This window comes from Rutilus rutilus, assembly GCF_951802725.1.
Source record: "Rutilus rutilus genome assembly, chromosome: 9".
NCBI classification, from domain to species: Eukaryota; Metazoa; Chordata; class Actinopteri; order Cypriniformes; family Leuciscidae; genus Rutilus; species Rutilus rutilus.
Genome location: NC_140223.1, coordinates 1,466,769 through 1,491,620, shown reverse-complemented (window position 1 = coordinate 1,491,620; position 24,852 = coordinate 1,466,769). Strand labels below are relative to the sequence as shown.

General features: G+C 37.6%; 1 protein-coding gene across 4 annotated transcripts in view; it reads right to left on the bottom strand.

The window, feature by feature from the left end:
- Positions 1-13,997: 13,997 nt before the first annotated feature.
- The window catches only part of arap1 (ArfGAP with RhoGAP domain, ankyrin repeat and PH domain 1), a 100,278-nt gene continuing 89,423 nt past the window's right edge, over positions 13,998-24,852 (bottom strand). For 3 of the 4 annotated variants that reach the window (XM_084420070.1, XM_084420072.1, XM_084420073.1), the window contains 6 exons: positions 22,049-22,131; positions 19,750-19,809; positions 19,142-19,205; positions 18,842-19,003; positions 16,705-16,752; positions 13,998-15,594 (listed from right to left, as the gene is read on the bottom strand). In XM_084420070.1, the coding sequence (XP_084276196.1) occupies positions 16,735-16,752; positions 18,842-19,003; positions 19,142-19,205; positions 19,750-19,809; positions 22,049-22,131 (387 nt within the window). In that variant the 3' untranslated portion in view covers positions 13,998-15,594; positions 16,705-16,734. The remainder of the gene's footprint in view (positions 15,595-16,704; positions 16,753-18,841; positions 19,004-19,141; positions 19,206-19,749; positions 19,810-22,048; positions 22,132-24,852) is intronic. The other variant, XM_084420071.1, reaches the window with a different exon arrangement.

Genomic DNA, 24,852 nt, shown 5'->3' with positions numbered 1-24,852 from the left:
TTCCTCCAAACACGTTTAGTGGAATTATGACCAAAAAGTTCTATTTTGGTCTCATCTGACCACATGACTTTCTCCCATGACTCCTCTGGATCATCCAAATGGTCATTGGCAAACTTAAGATGGGCCTTGACATGTGCTGGTTTAAGCAGGGGAACCTTCCGTGCCATGCATGATTTCAAACCATGACGTCTTAATGTATTACCAACAGTAACCTTGGAAACGGTGGTCCCAGCTCTTTTCAGGTCATTGACCAGCTCCTCCCGTGTAGTTCTGGGCTGATTTCTCACCTTTCTTAGGATCATTGAGACCCCACGAGGTGAGATCTTGCATGGAGCCCCAGTCCGAGGGAGATTGACAGTCATGTTTAGCTTCTTCCATTTTCTAATGATTGCTCCAACAGTGGACCTTTTTTCACCAAGCTGCTTGGCAATTTCCCCGTAGCCCTTTCCAGCCTTGTGGAGGTGTACAATTTTGTCTCTAGTGTCTTTGGACAGCTCTTTGGTCTTGGCCATGTTAGTAGTTGGATTCTTACTGATTGTATGGGGTGGACAGGTGTCTTTATGCAGCTAACGACCTCAAACAGGTGCATCTAATTTAGGATAATAAATGGAGTGGAGGTGGACATTTTAAAGGCAGACTAACAGGTCTTTGAGGGTCAGAATTCTAGCTGATAGACAGGTGTTCAAATACTTATTTGCAGCTGTATCATACAAATAAATAGTTAAAAAATCATATATTGTGATTTCTGGATTTGTTTTTTTAGATTATGTCTCTCACAGTGGACATGCACCTACGATGACAATTTCAGACCCCTCCAGGATTTCCAAGTGGGAGAACTTGCAAAATAGCAGGGTGTTCAAATACTTATTTTCCTCACTATATATATATATATATATATATATATATATATATGTATTTAAAACTAATAAGCACATAAAACTAAAACTGAGAAAAAAAAAAAAATATATAACAATATCAATAAATTCTATAAAGTATATAAATAATACTAAAATAACGCCATTTGTATTATACTTTTACTATCATGAAATCCATAGTGACATATATATATATATGGACCAGATTTTATGATAGTAAAATTTTGGCTGCATGAGATTATAGATTCACAAATGAATAATTTCAGTGAAAGCTCTTTTTGAACTGAAGAGGAACCTTTATATTTCTAAATTAAAAGGGATAAAGATAATTTCTGGTGATATAATTCCTTTTAGGAAAGCAATTTCCCAGGAAGTAAATGAAGCCTGAAGGACAGAGTGATAAAGGTGCGAGTCCTTCATCATGTTCTCAGACAGTAAAGCGCAAGTGTTTATCTTCAGGAAACATCTGATCACATTATTCACACGAGACTGTGGCAGAGAGGCCATCGCCTGAGGACACACACTCATTTACTGATCCTGCTGCGCTGGGAATAACTCTACACTGCAGATCCAGAGTTTGGGCTGAAATCAAGGGGTCGGAAAAAGAACTATTCAAAAGCCAAACAAGATTATTTTTCTGACTCCATTGGCAGATATTATTATTGTTTTACGCACAAACTCACTTCATTTTGATACATTTTTCAGTCTTAATATGTTAATATCTTCAGTTATTTTGCTTCTCCAGTAAATGGCTCCTGATTTCAGAATGTTTAGATATTTGTGCAGAAACACTGAGAAAGAACTTTTTGGAGTGTAGAACTGAGACAGCCAATGAAAGAGATCATAACTTACCCCAGACAGCCAATCAGATTGAGTTCCTGCTTTTACCCTGTGCTGCCATTGGTCAGACTGGCGTTTTAATCAGTTCTATAAGGTTAACCCAACAGCTGTTCAGTAAAATGCTTAAACTGTGTATTTTTTCTTGAAATTTGGAGACTTTTTCTCATTCAGGCTCATGAATGTGTGTGCTAAGATAAGTTTTGGAGAGGCACGGGTTAAATCGATGACGATGGGGTCAAACTGAGCCACCATTTGGTTTCCATTCAATTCACCAAAAATCAACACTTTGAAAAACAGCAGAGTCAGAAAAAAAAAGAATGTTTTTACTGTAGCTTGTCAAGGACCAAAATATAAAATACAAGAAAAAACGTACTTGAAATTTCTCTAATAAACTTGGTTGTTTTTTGTATTCCAGCTACTAGTCCAATGCAGCACTGAAAAGATGTGTGAGAAACACATTTTACACGTTTAATTTAGTTTTTTTATTTGTAGTGATTTTTGACGAATTGCATGGAAATCAATGGGGTGTCACAGAAATCAAAAGTTCCCAGCTACCAAAATATGTTCCTATTAAGTTATGAAAACATTACTTCTGAATGTTCTCTGAACGACCAGTATTAAATGTTTCAAAAACTTTTTGTTTTGTTTGGTTATTCAAACGTTAAGCGAACATTCCATTTCATAATTCTTCAAACATTATTATACTTTTGAATGTTCTCTAAATGTTACTTTTGAATGTTCTCTGAATGTTACTTTAGAATGTTCTCTAAATGTTACTTTTGAATGTTCTCTAAATGTTACTTTTGAATGTTTTCTGAACGTTACTTTTGAATGTTCTCTAAATGTTACTTTTGAATGTTCTCTGATTGTTACTTTTGAATGTTCTGATTGTTACTTTTGAATGTTCTCTGAACGTTACTTTAGAATGTTCTCTGAACGTTACTTTTGAATGTTCTCTGAACATTACTTTTGAATGTTCTCTGATTCTAACTTTTGAATGTTCTCTGAATGTTACTTTTGAATGTTTTCTGAATGTTACTTTAGAATGTTCTCTAAATGTTACTTTTGAATGTTCTCTAAATGTTACTTTTGAATGTTCTCTAAATGTTACTTTTGAATGTTCTCTGAACGTTACTTTAGAATGTTCTCTGAACATTACTTTTGAATGTTCTCTGAACGTTACTTTAGAATGTTCTCTGAACGTTACTTTTGAATGTTCTCTGAACGTTACTTTAGAATGTTCTCTGAACATTACTTTTGAATGTTCTCTGAACATTACTTTTCAGAGAACATTCAAGAGCTGTGTGATGACACACAGCTCTTCCTCTCGTTTCAACCAGATGATCCCACAGTAGCTGCACGGGTCTCAAGCTGTCTGGCGGACATCTCCACATGGATGAAGGAACATCACCTGCAGCTCAACCTGGCAAAGACTGAGCTTCTCATCCTCCCTGCCAATCTGTCTATACAACACGACTTCACCATCCAGCTAGAGTCATCATCAATCACCCCATCAAGGTCGGTCAGAAATCTCGGAGTAACGCTTGATGACCAGCTGTCCTTCACAGATCACATTTCAAAGACAGCTCGATCATGCAGGTTTGCACTGCACAACATCAGGAAGATCAGGCCTTTCCTAACTGAGCATGCAACACAACTTCTCGTCCAGGCCCTGGTCATTTCTAGGCTTGACTACTGTAATGCTCTTTTGGCCGGACTTCCAGCATGTGCAACAAAACCTCTACAGATGATCCAGAATGCTGCAGCTCGTCTTGTCTTCAACGAGCCCAAGAGGGCCCACGTCACTCCTCTGTTAATCTCTCTGCACTGGCTACCTCTCGCTGCTCGCATCAAGTTCAAGGCATTGACGCTTGCTTACAGATCTATCACAGGCTCAGCTCCCTCCTACTTTCACTCACTCCTACGAGTCTACATCCCTACCAGACGCCTACGATCGATCAACGAGCGATGTCTCGTGGTTCCATCACAGAGAGCCACAAAATCACTTTCCAGAACATTCTCATTCACAGTTCCATGCTGGTGGAACGCTCTCCCCGGCCTCATCCGGAATGCAGAATCACTGGCAACATTCAAAAAACAGCTGAAGAAACCCATCTCTTCCGTGAGCACTTAACCTCATAAAAAAAAAAAAATAAATAAATAAATAAAAAAAAATTTCCTTTGAAACATCACTTATCAGACTTATGCTACTCTGAATAATGCCTGAACTTCGTATTCTGAACACTTCTTGCGTTGTTGTTGTTTTTGCCTCTTCATGATGACTCGCTTTATTTAGTCCTAATTTGTAAGTCGCTTTGGATAAAAGCGTCTGCTAAATGACTAAATGTGTAAATGTGTAATGTGTAACATTACTTTTGAATGTTCTCTGAATGTTACTTTAGAATGTTCTCTGAACATTACTTTTGAATGTTCTCTGAATGTTACTTTTGAATGTTCTCTGAACGTTACTTTTGAATGTTCTCTGAATGTTATTAAAGACCAGATAACTTTAAACAAATGTTCTATTAACATTACTGGAAGAACGTTTCCTCATAACTTTGGAGAATCTTGCGAGAACGTTCCCTGTCAGCTGGGTTGTACCCAGTTCAAAACAACAGGAAGGCTAAAGTTTAAATCAAGGAAATAAAGAGATTTACCTTGATCACACTCACACAGAGGATAGTTTGTGTAGTGAACTGGAACGTCTGTCTCATATAAAACTCTCTGGCTCAATAAACACACGTGAGCATCACAGCACAACTCAAAGCATTTCCTCCACTGTGTCAGATTATTTCACATCACGGACACCCTCCTGGGCATCAGATGAACATCTCACACACACTCAGATAAACATCTCTCTCTCACACACACACACACACACTCGGAGCGCTTCATCTGAGGCCACCTGCTACCATTATATCATCAAAAACATGCCGACGCTCAAATAAAGAGAGAACAGAGGACAGCAGTGTTGAGCATCACAGGTTAGTCTTCATTTTATCAGCTAGAAACGACCAACAATAATATCTAGTGATGCAAACTACTTGACTTTTTGACACCATTTTGAATTGAAAATATAGATTATCATTCAGTGATTCATGTAATTCGTAATAGAATTTGATGGGACAAGAAACAGTAATGGAGCCATTAGGCATGTAAGACACACGATTAACAACTAAATGAATGCGTACTTTAAAATACAATATTATTTGCAAATAGTTCAAATGTATTAGTGAACAATAAATTCTATTTCTTTTTCTGTTATGGACGTATGTATGTATGGATGGATGGATTTATGGATGGATGATGGATGTATTGATTGATGGATGGATGTATTGATGGATTATGGATGGATGTTCTGTATTGATGGATGTTCTGTATGTATATGTATAATAATAATAATAACAATAATACATTTTATTTATAGGCGCCTTTCATGATACTCAAGGTCACCTTACAAATCTTCCTAAAAGCATCAGTGTAACAACAATAGACAAAGCATACTATAATCTACATTACACACTGAAGAATGAGATATTGCTCATTTCATGTGCCAGATTAAATAAGCCTGTTTAAATGCACAAGTTTTAAGACGAGATTTAAACGTGAGAAGACTGTCGCTGTAACAAAAGTCCAGGAGAAGAGAGTTAGCATAACTAAAAGCCCTAGAAGCAATCATGTTCAGGCGAATGTATGGAGAGAATAGAGAGACTGATGAAGAAGAGCTGAGGGTACGGACAGGAATATAAATGTGAAGAAGATCAGAAAGATATGAAAGAGCTTGATTATTAAGAGCTTTGTAGGTAAGGAGAAATCAATTCGATATTTTACCGGAGGCCAGTGCAAGCGTTGAAGAACAGGAGAAATGTGCTTAATGAGAGGAGTTATAGAAATGATTCATACAGCTGCAGTTCATGTAGAAATTCAGAAGGAAGACCAAAGAGAAGAGAATTGCAATAATCAATATGTAACGTAATTGGCATTTTAAGATGGTTTATGTTTCATAAATTAAAATATGCAGAACAAATAATAATGAACAACCTGCGTAGATGGAAAACTATGGACTGGTGGATAGTCACAGAGTAACTATCAGATATAGCCAGACCAGATTTCGTACCTACCAGGAGAATTTTAGTTTTACCATGATTGAGTTTCAGATAATTTTATGAAAAGCAGTTTTTAATTTCAGCTAAGCAACTGGACAGAGAAAGTGGAGGAAAAACAGAAGCATGGAAGACAGGTGGAAATAAATACCGTACTTCCTAAAAATGTGTCCAAAGGGGAGTAAATAAATGATAAATAAAAGAGGGCCCAAGACCGAGCCTTGGGGAACACCATGCGATGGCTCAGATCTGAAGTTTTTGAGTTGTACAAACTGAGTGCGACCAGAAAGATACGATCTAAATCAAGGAATGTCAATAAATGTCTAGGAAGATGTTATGTGAGATTGTATCAAAGATTCTCAGATCGAGCTAAATAAGTAAAGTCAGCTGACCAGAATCCGGTCAAATTTAAAAATCAATTCCGCCAAAATACCACATGAGATTATAACACTGGTAACTTGCCTTTAATAATGTTTTCAAAATATTGGCACAACATTATTTATACATTGTGGAATGTTTTCTTTTTTTAAAGTTACAACTTGTTTCAGAACATTCAAAAGTAACGTTCCCATGATGTGTTCATTACTGCAATGAGCTCGATGTATCTGCATTAAATTACTATATTGTTTAAATTACTACATTTTTCGCTAACTGTGATTATATACATTTCTGAAATACATAACTTTAGACAGTTTCCTCTGATAACAGATCACTGTAAACTGTAATGTGGACTCGTGCACTTTCTGTAGAGCTGCTGTGAAATGATGCGTGTTGTGAAAAGTGCTATAAATGTGAACTGAATTGAATGTTTGCAGAATGATTAAATGTAGCATTGGTTCCCATGGTCATTTTTTATGTAAGTTACAGTCAGTCTGCAGGAGATCATTTGATCCTATCGTGATTAACTGATTAAGTCTTCAGTCATTACTCATCATCATGTGATCTTGTATGTAGTTTTGAATTGGCTGAAGCTCATAAACATATGTTTAGATTCTGTCTCTGGATGCAGGAGTCGTGATGTTTCACTCGGATGATCAGATGAAGTCGACTTATCCGTGGAGTTTTAATGTCGTTTCAGGTCGAATCAAAGCTTTACGTTCTCTAATACTCATGAGTATTAAATCATGAAAACACATACGATGATCTGAACATGATGTGCAGTTCTGGCAACTTCAAGAAGCATTTATGAAGCGCTTTTATGATGTGAGTGTGAGTGTGTGTGTGTGTGTGTTTGCTGAAGGCAGATGGCACGACTCATATTGATTCCGGGAGAAGTGCAGGAATTACTGGGAGCCGAGTGTGTGTGTGTGTGTGTGTGTGTGTATGTGTGAGGGAGAGGCCAGATCAGATTTCTCTGCCTGTCTTCCAGTCTAATGCACAGCTAATAACAGAGGTCAACACACACCAGTGAGTCTGTGCAGCACAGCTAATGGAGAAGCCTTCAGATAACACACACACACACACACACACACACACACACACACACACACACACACACACACACACACACACACACACAGTATCACAATCAAAAGTTGTATCTGTTACCATTAGTTTATGCACTGTGAACTAACATGAACAAACAATTACATTTGTATAAACTAATATTAACAAAGATTAATAAATGCTATGAAAATATATTGTTCTTCATGTTAACTAATGTAGTTAGTTATCAAAATGAAGTGAGTTTATGCTTAAAACAAGAACAAATATCTTCCAATGTGGTCAGAAAAAGACTAGTTTATTTTTCTGAGACCATTAGCAAGCAGATATTTGTTCTTGTTTTACGCATAAACTCACTTTCTTTTGGATCAGTTTCTCCTCTTCTCTCGCGTAGGTTTGCTTTTTGAAGAGCATGTTTATGATACTTTCCCCAACCTTTAGGAAACGTTCTCTCAAGGTTCTCCAAAGTTATGAACAAACGTTTGTTCAAAGTTATCTGATCTTTAATAATGTTCTCAAAATTATTTGTGGAATGTTTTATTTCTGAAGTGTTTCAGTTGGACGTTCAATGTTTTTTTAAATGTTACTTGTTTCAGAACATTCAGAGAATATTCAAATGTAACATTCCAGTAATGTTTGATGAATGATGGAATGGAATGTTCCTTTAACATTCATATAACATTATAAAACATTTGAGAAACTGGACATTTTGTACATTCACAGAACATTTCACAAATAATGTTTTCATAACTTAAAGGTGCTCTAAGTGATGTCACGCGTTCTTTAGGCCAACACATTTTTTGTCACATCCAGCAAACATCTCCTCCCCATCCGCTAGCTGCCTGTCCCCTGAACACACTGTAACAATACGCGGTCTCAGTAGACAGCCCAGGCTCCACAAACGGCAAGAAAAACAAACTGGGCTCACCCGCACCACAAACATAACAAACTGTTCCAGCCAATAACTGACCAGAAGGATTTGGGGTGTGGTTTGGGGGGTTAGTGCGCGGATGAGGAGGAGGAGAGGGTCGAGCTAGCCTCCGTTTTGTTTGACAATACTTTAAACGTCAACAAGAAGTGACGTCCCCCAACATTAGTGAAAGTCTTCAGCTTTTTACCCAGACTGAATCTCATCAGATGAGTGTTTTCTCTCTCTCTCTCTGTGTGTGTGTGTGTGTGTTGCTTTATTTTGTTCCAAGCAAAATAAAAATGATCACAAAACACCAGCATATCTACAGAAAAGTCTGCTGTGTGAGATGAAGATCACAGAGCCTCCTCATCTTCAGTTTTAATGAGGAATCGCATGCTTTCAGTCGATACTAAACACGTAATTACTGTTGAAGTTTCTTTTCTCTTAATTCACCATCATTCCTCCTGACAGCTCAATCACTCCACCTGTCAATCACTGAAGCCTGGTCGCCGTGACGACCGCATCAGCACCGCACACACACTAGGTGTGTTTGAATGTCATACGACAGTGGTTTAATAATTATGTTATTAAACCATGTGTGTTTCAGGATAATGAGATCAGAAATCACTAAATTAGTGGCCGGTATATCTGTACATCATGAACAGACTTCAGGCTTCAGGCTTCAGTCATTTATGTATTATAAAGTGTGTGTGTACGTTCATATTCCTGAAGCTGAGCCGTGTATAAAAAGGAAACTCTCTCTCGTAAAGCATCAGCACTTTTCTGCTTAATTAATCCTGTAAGTTGTGTGAGGTTGTGGCTGTGAAGCTTCAGCTCTTAAGCAGCTTTACTGAGCTACACATTTCAGCAGTTTCTGCTTCAGTTCAGTGATGTTCAAATCTCTCTCTCTCTCTGAAAACACCACAGTCTCATCTCTCCATTCTCACCGCTGACAAAAACACTCGGCTAACGCTACGAAAACAAGTTCTTTCAACGTTCAAAACATTCGTGTTTTTTTTTATGTTTAAAAACATTTTCTTCTTGGTTATGTGAACGTTAATGGAACATTCCATTGTATCATTCTTGTATGGGAATGTTACTTTAGAATGTTTTCTGAACGTTACTTTTGAATGTTCTCTGAACGTTACTTTTGAATGTTCTCTGAACGTTACTTTTGAATGTTCTCTGAACGTTACTTTAGAATGTTTTCTGAACGTTACTTTTGAATGTTCTCTGAACGTTACTTTTGAATGTTCTCTGAACGTTACTTTAGAATGTTCTCTGAACGTTACTTTAGAATGTTCTCTGAACGTTACTTTAGAATGTTCTCTGAACGTTACTTTTGAATGTTTTCTGAACGTTACTTTTGAATGTTTTCTGAACGTTACTTTTGAATGTTTTCTGAACGTTACTTTAGAATGTTCTCTGAACGTTACTTTTGAATGTTCTCTGAATGTTACTTTAGAATGTTTTCTGAACGTTACTTTTGAATGTTCTCTGAATGTTACTTTTGAATGTTTTCTGAACGCTACTTTTGAATGTTCTCTGAATGTTACTTTAGAATGTTCTCTGAATGTTACTTTTGAATGTTTTCTGAACGCTACTTTTGAATGTTCTCTGAATGTTACTTTAGAATGTTCTCTGAACGTTACTTTAGAATGTTCTCTGAATGTTACTTTTGAATGTTCTCTGAACGTTACTTTTGAATGTTTTCTGAACGCTACTTTTGAATGTTCTCTGAATGTTACTTTTGAATGTTCTCTGAACGTTACTTTTGAATGTTTTCTGAACGCTACTTTTGAATGTTCTCTGAATGTTACTTTAGAATGTTCTCTGAACGCTACTTTTGAATGTTCTCTGAATGTTACTTTAGAATGTTCTCTGAATGTTACTTTTGAATGTTCTCTGAACGTTACTTTAGAATGTTCTCTGAACGTTACTTTTGAATGTTCTCTGAATGTTACTTTAGAATGTTCTCTGAACGCTACTTTTGAATGTTCTCTGAACGTTACTTTTGAATGTTTTCTGAACGTTACTTTTGAATGTTCTCTGAACGTTACTTTAGAATGTTTTCTGAACGTTACTTTTGAATGTTTTCTGAACGTTACTTTAGAATGTTTTCTGTACATTCCGAAAACAGTAACATTTAAAAAAACATCAAACAAACGTCCAACTGAAACATTTCAGAACAAAACACTAAATGATGTTTAAATAATGTTTCTGTTCTAACGTTTTGAGAACATTATGAAAGACCAGATAACTTTGAACGTCACTGGAAGAGTGTTTCCCTGTTATCTGGATAGGGCTCAATGGTAAGTATTATCTCTCTCACACACACTCAGCCTGTGAAAAACGATCTGTGGAGAGATTATACACACTTTCAGAAGTTGTTTTTCATTGTGCACCAACAGACTCATATGAAAACAACTTACATAAGCAGAAGCGCCAGCTAGTTCAGAAACCAGTGAAAAGATGGCCTGCGGAGACACATCTCTCTCTCTCTCTCTCGTTATCCCTCTATCCATCCCTCCATCGAAACACATTCTCTCCAGAACAGTGTTGATGTGGAATCAGCTGGAGGGAAGTTTATTCTCACATTCATACACACACACAGGCAAAAATAATCATGCATTTGAAAGCAATACACATGGAAAAGCACCTGCAGTTACTCAGATGCTTCTGAGTGTGTGTGTGTGTGTGTGTGTTTTCATCTTCATGCCTGAAGCATCAGCAGAACAATTTTAGTCCTTCGAATCCTTTATACTCTAAATCCAGAATACAACATGTGAACACTGTGTGTGTGTGTGTGTGTGTGTGTGTGTGTGTGTGTGTGTGTGTGTGTGTGTCTGGACTAATTTGATGGACTGACAATGAATTACGTAACAAAACAGTTTAATGCCTGTCGTACTACAGACAGCTGTGTTTCTTCAATGGAAATATGAGTAAGATAATTTTGTGCACAAAAATTCGGATCGGCATTTGTCTTTGTGTACAAAACAACCACTTTAAAAATGAAATGGTTTATTATTTTCCCCCATTATTTTAAGGCAAGACAAGAAGAGAGTAAGGTCAAAATAGACAGATTTTGAATAGATCTCACCATTCTTCCTTAGTTGACTAAACACGGTACATCAAGATAATTGTTTTGTATTACACTATTTATGAAATATCATGTTTCAATATGCAAATTAGACATGATCTAATAAAAAATGCACTAATTAGCATGTATTTCCAGAACAGAAATTTGAACATTGGATAAAGACAGATTCAAAATATTAGATGTTTCTCAGAAATCAGAAAATACCGTCAAAAAATCTCCATGTTTTTAGGAATAAAATGTTATAAAAAGCAGGCAAATGATGTTATGAACAAACCCCACAATAAAAACTTTCAGAATATATATATGAATAAAACTGTAAGTTTTGGGGCAGCTGAAATGGAGGACAAAACTTTTAAAGATATGTATTGAAACTGAAATCTACAGACGCAAATAGATAAACTGCACTAAAAGAAACACTTACATGTGTGTGTTGTGTGTTTTCTTTCTCGTGTTGGTTTCCTCGTATTTTCTTCTTCACCTGCTCAACATTTAAAGGAACATCACCCTAATGCTCTAAAGAAACACTGACACTCTGACTGGATAAATATATGTGTGTGTTGGATTTCAGAAACGAAACTACCTCACGATACACACATTACAATACAAGTGTCATGAATCATGTATGTATGTATGTATGTATGTATATATATATATATATTTTAAAAACTTATTTTATTTTAGGTAGTTGCTAAGGCTACATCTCAAATTTGCAAACTAACACTACAATTAAATAAAATTATATCAAATGGCAAAATGCGCAAATTTTACTAAAACTATAAAATTCAAATGAAAATAGAAAGTATAAAAATAAAATCTAACTAATTTAAAATATTAACAAAAACTATAATAGTATTTTAGCTAGCTATTTTAGCTTATTTTTGAAATAAATTACAACAACTAAAATGACAAAAACACAACACAATTAAGTTTAAAATTGAAATGAAAATATAAAATCTAATAATAAAATGTAAATATTATCAAAAACATAATAGTATTTAATCTAGTTGCCAAGGCAACATTCTTCATTTTTGCAGCCTAAAATAAAATAAAAACTAAAACTTAATAAAACAAAATATATCGACATATTTAAAATAATAATAGTAATAATAAAATGAGAAAAAAACAAAACATTTAATTGAAATAATTCAGAATATTAACATTAACTACAATAGAATTTAATATAGTTGCCAAGGAAGCCTAAAACTAAATAAAAAATAAAAAATAAAAAAAATGTTTATATACATATATAAAATTACTAAAACTTTATAATTCAAATGAAAACAGAAAATATAAAAATAAAATCTGATATTATATTAGCAAAAACTACAATAGTACCTGGTTCTTCATGAGCTAAATATGAATGCACAAATAAATGCATAGAGCAAGAGAAAGAATCGTGTTGTCAATATGCCTGTATATGATGATGATGTAGAAGAGCAGTTGCTATGGTGATACGGGACTCTAATGAGGAGCTCGTTTCATCGGGACACGATAATGATCGAGACGATCCGCAAGAACAGACAGAAGGTCAGAGGTCACAACTTCATCATGACGACCTCTTAATGATGATGTCACACCTAAACATGTGATATTGCACATAAATAAAGGACAAACAGCAAATGAGAAAAATAAAAATATAAAATATGGTATTTCACAAGAAAACGAAGGCTATTTTTAGGACCATTAAGAGTTTTGTATTGTGCATCATGTTCAAGACAATCAAATCCAAAATTCTCATTATTTTCTCATGTAATACAGTAATAAAAATAATCCAGTCTGGGGGAAAAAACAAGAACATTTAAATGAGCTTAAATTAACTTTTGTATAACAATTAAACACTGCTTTTATGTCATCAAATTATTCAATAATGATTACTTATTTTCCCATTTTTACAAACAAAATAAAATACTTCACAATTGAATCTATTGTTATTTTTTTCAGGATAGTTTGAAATTGTTATTTTAGTATTATTTATATTTTTTATTTTAAATAGCTTTTATTTTTATATGTATTTATTTTTATTTCAGTTTAAGTTTTAGCAATTTTGTGATGTGCTTTTGTTTGATTGTTTTTGTTTAATATCATTATTTAGGTATAACTTAATTTAGTTTCAGTTTCAATTGAAATATTAAATATATTTATATACATTTATGTTCATTATATATATATACATACATTTTTAATATAAAACATATTTAATGGTTTAAATATTAGTTCAGTAATTTTAGTGCTCCAACTTGATCTTATTACAGCCATTAGCAAAGACAAAAAGTCTAATTTTCAGTTTTTATCAAGTTTTACATCTTATTTTATTTCCGCTTCAATTGTTTCCAATAGCAGAAATGTTTTAATAGTTTTAGTTAATACAAATAACCCTGCATCAGAATGATGCCAATGCAAAACATGAACATATCTTGCTTTATTTTATTTAAAATAATTTAAATAAATAATAATATTAATATTAAATAATAATAATAATAATTTTTATTTAAAGCTAAAATGTATTCATTCATTGTTTAGTTAAATCCGAGGTGAAATATGAGCTGCATATATATATATATATAAGCTCCCGACGCTTCACTTCAGAAACTCCTCAAACACACACAATCGATTTTTGAAAATCTTGCATCAAAGTCGATTTAAAACTATTGACTCTCTTAATTAAAGTCCCTGGTCTTATTGTGCATGATCAGAGTGAACTGACAGTGACTACACACACACTGTAAAACATTTAGAATTATGATATTTTTACACACTGATCAGATTCAACAAGAAAATCAAAACATGTACAAAGACTTCATCAAAACCAGGTAAAATCTCAACATGCTAATGTCAAAATAATCATTTAATTAGACACTAAACTCTGTTCTCAAATGGACATGTTTTAAAAGAATAGTTCATTTATGGAAAACTAAAATGTTCCGTCCATGTAATGAAAGTCAATGGGGTCCAAAACACGGACACAAAACACATAATTTGAGGCGAACATGTAAACTAATCTATATTTTCCAGACGCCTGATCTGAATAATGACTGATGGATGAATTATGTGCAATACTTCAAATTTAACACAAGTCTTCATGTGTACCAGTTAAGACACTAATGAGCGTCTGCTCACTAAATTAGCGGGAATAACTCATTTATGCCACTGATTTAATTCCACATGAAATCCTCAAACTGAGAGCGTGATCAGACGAGGCTTCTGTACTTACACATCAGATTCATTAACGAGTCCCAGTGTGTGTGTAAACTAAACCAGTGTGATTTACACTTTTCTCTTATTAAAACGCTACAATCAGTCTCATACGGAATGATAAATGTGTGAAACATCGTGATTAAATTATAAAGGCTAATCATATGAATACAGTTATATTACATCAATATCAATAAATCATCATCACTTCATATTCTACAGGATTCAATGTGAAACAGACGCATGAAATACTCAGACACACACACACACACACACACACACTCGCTCTCTCTCTCTCCCTCTCACACACAAACAAACACTTACACGCTCTCTCTTACACACACACACTCTCTCTCTCTCACACACACTCTCTCTCTCACACACACACTCTCTCCCACACACTCGCTCTCTCTCTCTCTCTCACACACACACTCTCTCTCTCACACACACACTCTCTCCCACACACTCGCTCTCTCTCTCTCTCTCACACACACTCTCTCTCTCACACACACACTCTCTCCCACACACTCGCTCTCTCTCTCTCTCTCTCTCTCTCTCTCACACACACACTCACACACTGATGAGCCACAACACCACAGGTGAACAGAATATCACTGATAATCTCCACACAAAACCACATATTAATATCTGGGTAGATCAGATGGTCATAATGTTTTGGCTCATCAGTATATATATATAAAATGATTATTATTATGGTAATTCTGCCATGCTGTGAATGCACCGTTAAAGACACACACACACACACACACACACACACACACACACACACACACACACACACACACACACACACATGGACTGATCCGTGACCTTTAAAGTATGATGTGATTCATCTCTCTCTTACTGACATTAAAACTGAAATAATTTATAAAGTCTGTTAAACAGAAAACACATACGAGGTCTCTGAACACACGAAACACAGAGTCTTTTCCAGGTCATGTGACCCAGGTGAACCACACGAGCCCGCTAACAGTCTGATGTCCCAGAGTGAGTGTGTGTGTGATCCATGAACCCACGGTCAAAGTGTGTGTGAAGCTTCATGAACAGCGAACGCTCAGGCACTGGAGAGTCGAGCCGGTTCAGATGGAGAGGCCGTCACACACTCAGATCCTGCAATCGTACACACACGGGTTATTCATCCTGGCGTATCAATCTAAAAAAGTTACACATAAGTTTATAGTGAACAAAAATATCAGCGTTGAAGTTTGGTCTCATTTTAAAGAAGATTGGCAGATTATTGGCTTATTTTAAGGTGTCAGTGTTACAGTGTAATTATATATATAAGTGCTGAGTAATAATAATCAACAACATGTGCTTACTATAGGGTTAGGGTAGGTTGCATGTAATTATGCATACTTTACTGTTATTACTATGGTAAGTACATGTAACATATGTAACAAGGACACCAAAATAAAGTTTAAGTTTAAAAAGTAAAACCAAATATATTGGTTATATTGGTTTAAGTTTATAAAAAGCATTTATGAACATTATTTTATATAAAGATGTATATTTTATGAAACATGTTGAACTCTAAATCTGCTAGAAAATCAAAGCCATAAATCTGAACAAGTTGAGTTACAAATGTGAGGCTGACATCTCAAAATATTAGCTTTAGGATTTGCAGTTGAGTTTTCCTCTCTAAAATATTACAAGCACACACACACACACACACACACACACTTTTTTTTGTTATTACACACATCCAAAGCACACTCTGACACACAGACACACACACACACACACACACACACACTTACAGCTGCATGATTTATCTAATTGTCTCTATAATATGAGAAGCAGAAAACAGGAATAAAGCGAGTTTTTGCTTTAAAGGCCAAACATGAGAAAATGGACCATCTGGTAAAAAAATTTTTTTTTTAAATGTAACTTCTGAAGCCGCGCCCACAGGATTAAAGCCTGTTCACAAAGATTGCATCATTTTATAGTTAAATGGCCCTGGGATTTAAAATAGCAGTTTTAATGGGTGTCAATGGGGACATGATTGAGAGGAAGTAGTGTGTGTTACTGGTGCAACATAGATTTACAGTATTAAAGAAAATGGGGGTGAAATAGTACAATTCCAATAAAAATACACACCTTTGCCAAAATGCATGCAGTTGGCATTAATAACACAGGCAAAATGATCAAAAGAACTAAACTGAGAAAGAGAAATGTCCCTAAGGTCACACAGGGGTTAATGTGTTACAGCAGGAGTCTCACCTGAGTCTCACCTGAGCGCTGTTCACTTCGTCAAACATTTCTGAAGAGCTGTGGGAAAACAAACCAGTCTCTCAGTGTCACTCAGATTTACACAGGACTGAAGAGGTCAGAGGTCATCATGACCGCTTCACCATCATCACCATCACTCACCCACAAATTAATGCAAAATTAAATAAAACAAACTTTAGAAATATAAATATTAGTGCCGGGCAACGATTAATCGCAAAGTGTGTTTACATAATATATATGTGTGTGTGTGTACTGTGTATAATTATTTTGTAAACACACACATATTCATGTATATGTTTAAGAAAAATGTGTTATTTATATATAACACATTTATATTTCTGTATGATACACATGCATATGTGTGTAATTATTTATACACAGTTCAACTTTTACTTCGGATTGATTAATCGTTGTCCGGCACTAATCAACATTTATTTGTGTGTAACTTTAGACATGAAACACTCTTTCTGTTTTGTTCTAGAGTTTCATGTCTGAAGTTTCACCAAACATGATGTTTTTTGCACCCCGTATAAAGAGGCATTATGGGTAAGGATCAAAGGGAATAAAGATAGGAGTCATAACCCAACACCAGCTGTTATCAACATTATTAAACACACCTCCACATCCTCCAGTAATGAAGCATTAGCACACGAGAGTTCATGTTCGGCCCACGTGATGCTCGAGACACAAATATCACGAGTCATGTGACCGACTGCACACTGTGGGCTGAACATGAAGCTCAGCGAATCAGAAGAGTGAGGGCTCATGGGTAATCACACAGCATGATGGATATATCTTATAGCTCACGGTTTACTGTATATACTGTATATACTGCTTTAATCTCAAAGCTGATCAGGGCTGTGTTTCTCCAAAGCATCGTGTTCTGTCGTTATCAGCAGCTCAACGAGTCTGAGTTTCCCGAAACCATCGCAAACAGCATCGCAGAGTTGTGTTAGAAGCAGAGTTTCTTGTTTTAATGACATGTGGATTCAATAAATCCTGATCTTGAGCCAAATAATCCAGCTGACATTCAGTACAATCTATATCTTTTATTTAGAATACATACAAATGTCATTTACGTCTTTTAGTTTGTCAAGAGATGTAAGCGTTGTTCTGAAGAGTGCGCACCTGCTCTAGTGCTCTAGAACGAGTCTATGATTCAATCTGGAAATAAAGCAAAATAACTGAGAAGAATTAGAAATAGTCCTCGGATGTCAAGCGTTAATTCGATCTCATACAGATTCATTAACAGTAGGTATTACTCCTAAACCTGCGTGACATCATTAACCAACGTGGTTGAACGATCAATTTGCGACAATACGGTTTCGGGAAACAGTTGAGACTAGCTAGTTGATTTCTTCAACGATGATAATTAATCAGCGAGTTATGGCGTTGTACAGTAAACACCAACCCGATCTCACGGCAATTCGTAGGAATTTTATGAAGTGGCTAATTTGTATGAATTCATACGTATGACCTACCCCTGACCACGCCCCTAACCCTACCTCTGACCCTAAACCTACCCCTGACCCGCCCCTAAATCTACCTCTGACCCTAAACCTACCCCTGACCCGCCCCTAAACCTATCCTCTGACCCCGCCCCTACCCCTACCTCTGACCCTAAACCTACCCCTGACCACACCCCTAACCCTACCTCTGACCCTAAACCTACCCCTGACCCGCCCCTAACCCTACCTCTGACCCTAAACCTACCCCTGACCCGCCCCTAAATCTACCTCTGACCCTAAACCTACCCCTGACCCGCCCCTAAACCTATCCCCTGACCCCGCCCCTAAACCTATCCCCTGACCCCGCCCCTAAACCTACCACTGACCCCGCCCCTAAACCTATCCCCTGACCCCGCCCCTAAACCTATCCCCTGACCCCGCCCCTAAACCTACCCCTGACCCCGCCCCTAAACCTACCCATCACATGGTTTTGGACAAATAGTACAAATTCAAACGAGTGAGGTCACACGAATTCGTCCGAATTAGCCACCTTTTACTCATTTGTATAAATTGGTCGTAAAAGCATTGGAAACACACCGCTGGCTCGGTTCGTGAGCAGCGAGGCGTGTGATTGGCTGTGTGATTGGCCAGCCCTGCTGTGATTGGCTGATCAGACTCACGGCGAGAGGATCGGCTGTGAAAGCGGCGACACTATTCCTCATCTCGTTCTCACTGCCGCGCAGAGGAATCAGAGACACGTTACCGAAACGAGCATCTAGTGGCGCTGAGCGACTCGCGGAGCGAGACTTCGACCACTCCGCCGGCCACACTCGCCCACCGTTCTGAAAGAGAGAGAGTGTGAGTGAGTGAGTGAGAGAGAGAGAGAGAGATTTAGGAAGGTTAAACACATCTATTTCTCCAGAATAACAGCACTTTAACACCAGAATTAAAGGAGTGTGTGTTGATCCTCTGGGACTGACCTGTATGCTCATGAACGTAGCGAACCATTCCCTCATATCTGTCTGTGTGTCGCAGCACAGGTACCTGACACAAACACACACACACACCTCATGAAAACATGATTTCAATGGATTCAATGTAATTAATTAGTATATTTTCATCAACTCACAAACCCCAGTATGAGAAACCCTGCTAGAGGTTTGAGTCACAACATATTAACATTATTTACAGAGAATATAACTGATACAGACGCTTCTCTGTGTGTGTGAGAGTGTCTGTATGCGAGTGTGTGTGTGTGAGAGTGTCTGTATGCAAGTATGTGTGTGTGAGTGCGTGTGTCTGTGTGTGTGAGAGTGTCTGTATGTGTGGGTGTGTGAGAGAGTGTGTGAGTGCATGTGTCTGTGTGTGTGTGAGAGTGTCTGTATGCGAGTGTGTGTGTGTGTGTGTGTGTGTGTGAGAGAGAGAGTGTGTGAGTGAGTGTGTGTGAGAGTGTTTGTGTCGGTGTGTGTGAGAGTGTCTGTATGTGAGTGTGTGTGTGTCTAGAGGGGCTAAACGAACCTTTACCCTTGTTTGTCTGAGTCAGAAACTTGTGTTCACAAACACACAGACACACACACAGATTTCTCACCACTGCTGTCTCTCCTGCTTTTCCTGTTTCTCGCTTTCATAGATGACAGTGAGACCCCAACTATAGAGAGAGAGAGAGAGAGAGTTAAACACTCAGAGTCTATATCTGTTTAATATTGATTTCCACAGACGATCATGTTCAGATTCCCTTAAATTCAATCATTACTACAGTCACACTCGCAGTGCTGTGAGAGAATCTGACGAACCGCCTCGTACTGAACAGATAACACACATGAACAAGATGATCCAGACCCGGAATATGAGCCAGAAAATCCTGATGGATCAAATATGAAGACTTTATACAGTCTGAAGGTTCAATAAACTGCTCCATTTCAAAGTTCTTCATGTTATTGTTTGATATGTCAGGCTTTATTTCCGCTGTATCTGCTCGTGTCCTGACACACACTGACCCCTGCTGGTCAGAGTCACACACACATCCTCAGATTACAACACGTGTTCTGAGCGTTCAAAACACACAGCTTTCAAACGTGTTTTAAGTGCATTCATTTCATCATTCTTCAACATTACTGGATGTTCCTTTTGAATGTTCTCTGAACGTTCTGAAACAAGGAGTAACACTGAAAAGCACACTGTGCTCTGATTGGTCGGCTGGATCAGTGTGTTGTGATTGGTCGAGCGCTTCGAGTGTATTTGGGAAATGTCCCGCCCCTTACCATAACCGCCAGTTTAACACACTACTAACTCACTCACCCAGGCCCCGCCCCTTTATTCTGCGTATGAATTATTATAATGAGGAATACTGTGACGTGTTCGTTCCCGGGAGAAACTCAAGACTACACTGGAGGCGTTTCAGGAGTTCATGCCTTGTTGAGCAGGAGAGACTTTAAAAAAAGTACCGATACGAAACTTGTGAACGGCAGTATACATTAAAGCTAGGGTAGGTAGGATTTTTATAAAATTTTATATTTTCAAATTTGTTTAAACTGTCTTTATATGCCAATACATAATTAAAATGTAAGTGCTCTGAAAAAGAGAGTATAAAAATCGAGTGACTGTAGACCTTTTAATCTGCAATAAACACAGCTCATTATTTCCATTCACTCCCACCCCCTCCCTTCTGAGCTCCTTCCAAAGCCACGCCCCCAAAACACATGAACGCACGACTCCAAACGCTCAGGCTCAGCTGGAAGACGCATTTATTACCTGAGACGAGTGGAGAGGAAGGAGCGCAGTACATACAGTGACATCATGTCAGAATCACATGTAATAAAATACCTAACTTTATCACTATGAATATAAACAAATAAGATTTCTTTTAGTACTCACTATCAAGCTAGCATATCGATAATGGTAAAGTTTCATTCGGTAACGAGCTATATTTATAAGGCAAAACTAAAAACAGGTTGCATTGATACACGTTTTTCCATTACCATCAGTTACACTGTGATGAAGGTGAATTTCGTGTAAGATTCATAACATATACGGTGTTTTGCATGTAAGAGTTTCCATGATGAAAACATTGTTGACTCTAATGAGGACTAACGTTACAGTCCGGAGACAAGTACCTCATCGTCGGTTCGAGGACAGGTCCGGGGTCGAGGGCGAAGCAGAGGAGGTCGTTCAAGAGTGCGGGCAGGGTCCGAGGAAGTAGTTTTTGCCTTGTCTGCCTTCGCTGACTGCATATGCAGGTGCTTTGAATTTTGAATGCTCTTTCTCTGCCATAATTTTACTCTTCGTAGGTTCCGCGCATCTCTTGACTTACACTCCTCAAATCAAACGGGTGCGCGCGCATATGGGCAGATCTAGCAACAGGGGTGGTAGCCATGGTTGCGAGAGTGAGTGACAGCACGATACATGAAGGCATCTGATTGGTTCTTTACACTCGGACCGAGTGGCAGTGATTGGTCAGAGTTTTTACTGTCCTGCAGCTGCTACAGAGGTCTGATTGTTTTCATTCCTTTTTCTGAACACATAATGTATTGACTACTATCAGGATGGAAGGACCATTTCACCCAGTATAAAAAAAAGTGTTTCTGAACAGGATTACCTACCCTAGCTTTAAACACACACACACACACACACACACACACACACACACACACACACACACACACACACACACACACACACACACACACACACACACACACACACACAACATCACTACTTCTAGTAAACTCCTCACTGAGGCATTCACCATCTGCAATTGTATTTATATAACGCTTTTCAAAATACATCCAGTTTCAAAGAGGAAATCATGATATTAATGCATGAAACATCATAAAGTGCTTCAACATCTGTTGCTCTGGAGGGTTTAGTTCAGCTTCCACTGATCTCACCATGTGGGGGGGCGGAGCTTCTTCTTAATGCCCAGATACACCTTCAGACACTTGACGGGCCACTCTCTCTCGGGACGATTACTCTGAAGAGAGAGAGAGAGAGAGAGAGAGAGAGAGAGATAAACCTACTAACACACACACACACACACACACACACACACACACACACTCTACCTAGAAACCACAACTAGAGGAAAACCACCACCTGAGAACCCAGGACAACACACACCAGTGAACACTAAACCTACACACACACACACACACACACACACACACACACACACACACTTCTATATCGTGTGAATAATAATGACCACAGACACCAGAACCCTAAAGAACCTCATGAGGACGTCAGCGCACTATATCTAGGTTAACCTGCTCTCACACACACACACACACTCTCTCTGTGCTCACACACTGCAGCTCTCACACACACTCTGTACTCACACACTGCAGCTCTCTCACACACACACACACACACACACACACACACACACACACACACACACACACACACACACACACACACACACACACACACACACACACACACACACACACACACACACTCTCTCTGTGCTCACACACTGCAGCTCTCACACACACTCTGTACTCACACACTGCAGCTCACACACACACACACACACACACACACACACACACTCTCTCTCTCTGTGCTCACACACTGCAGCTCTCACACACACACACACACACACACACACACACACTCTCTCTCTCTGTGCTCACACACTGCAGCTCTCACACACACACACACACTCTCTCTCTGTGCTCACACACTGCAGCTCTCACACACACACTCACACACTCTCTCTCTGTACTCACACACTGCAGCTCTCACACACACACACTCTCTCTGTGCTCATACACTGCAGCTCTCACACACACTCTGTACTCACACACTGCAACTCTCTCACACACACACACACACACACACACACACTCCCTCTGTACTCACACACTGCAACTCTCTCACACACACACACACACACACACACACACACACTCCCTCTGTACTCTCACACACTGCAACTCTCACACACACACACACACACACACACACACACACACACACCTCTCTCTGTGCTCACACACTGCAGCTCTCACACACACTCTGTTCTCACACACTCTGTACTCACACACTGCAGCTCTCACACACACACACACACACACTCTCTCTCTGTACTCACACACTGCAACTCTCACACACACACACACACACACACACACACACACACACACACACACACACACACACACACACACACACACACAAACATACACACACACTCTCTGTACTCACACACTGCAGCTCTGGCCTCTTTTGCAGATTCTGTGTATGAGAGTTTCACAGTAAAGCATCACTCTCTCTCACACACACACACACACACACACACACTGTATCCACATGCTCGTCAAACCCTCTGGTGCTCTTCGGCCATTTTTTTTTTTTTTTTAAGTAATTTATTTACTTCATCGGAATGGTACGAAACCTGGCAAAGGTTTTGGCACTTGCTGTGTGAACACACACATAATCACGGTCATGATTCGACAGGTTAAACGGTCCTGATAACAACAGTCACACTTGTGTTTCTCGCGCTCAGACTGGAAATGAATGTGAGAGTTTCCTCTAGTGGAAGCGTTTGGTACTGCAGCCGAACACACTCTCACTGAAACATCATTTATTTAGATATTACAATTTATTCAGATATTACAATTTATTCAGATATTCCTCAAATTTGGAACACAAATTACACAAATACATGAGTTTAGATTTATGGCTTTAATTTTCTTGCAGTTTTAGAGTAAAACGTGATTTTGAAAATATATACTTCATATAAACATTTAAAATAGTTTTTTTTTGTGCATTTTTCATAACAATAAATGTAAAATTCTGTAACTTTTTTAAACTTAATAATCTGCCTAATGTCATCTCTGAAGAGATCAAACTCCAGTCTGTCGCTCTAAAGCGTTCAAGATTTACCAGTTTAAGCTGGAAATGTCATATTAAGGGTCTATGCTCACAAAGTGAATAAATGGATTATAAATACAGCGTAAATATAATTTAGTATCATACAATCTCCTAAAAATTCTAAAATATAGTACAGTCATTTCATTGAAATAAAAAAAAGCACAAGAAAAACACCAGAGGGTTAAGCTCTAGCTCTATATACAGCAGCCGAGTTCAGAATATGATGTTTATATGTGCAGAATATATCAGAATATTGCTGTAGGTTTTCTGAATATGGACTATTTATTTCATTCAATCCGAGTGTTTTGAAGTGTATTCATCACATTAAACCACGTCATGATTTCTGTCCTCAAATGTAAGACCTCTTGAAATGATAGTTAAGATTTTCTTTAGTGCTGGGCATCGATTAATCACATCCAAAATAAAGTTTGTGTTCACATAATATATGTGTGTGTGTGTACTGTGTATATAAATACACACACATGCATGTATATATTTGAGAAATATTTGCATGTATAGACTGTATATTTAATTTATATTATATATAAATAAAAAAATTCTTAAATATATACACGCATATGTGTATTTATATACAAAATAATTATATACACAGTACACACACACACACACATACACTCACCTAAAGGATTATTAGGAACACCATACTAATACTGTGTTTGACCCCCTTTCGCCTTCAGAACTGCCTTAATTCTACGTGGCATTGATTCAACAAGGTGCTGAAAGCATTCTTTAGAAATGTTGGCCCATATTGATAGGATAGCATCTTGCAGTTGATGGAGATTTGTGGGATGCA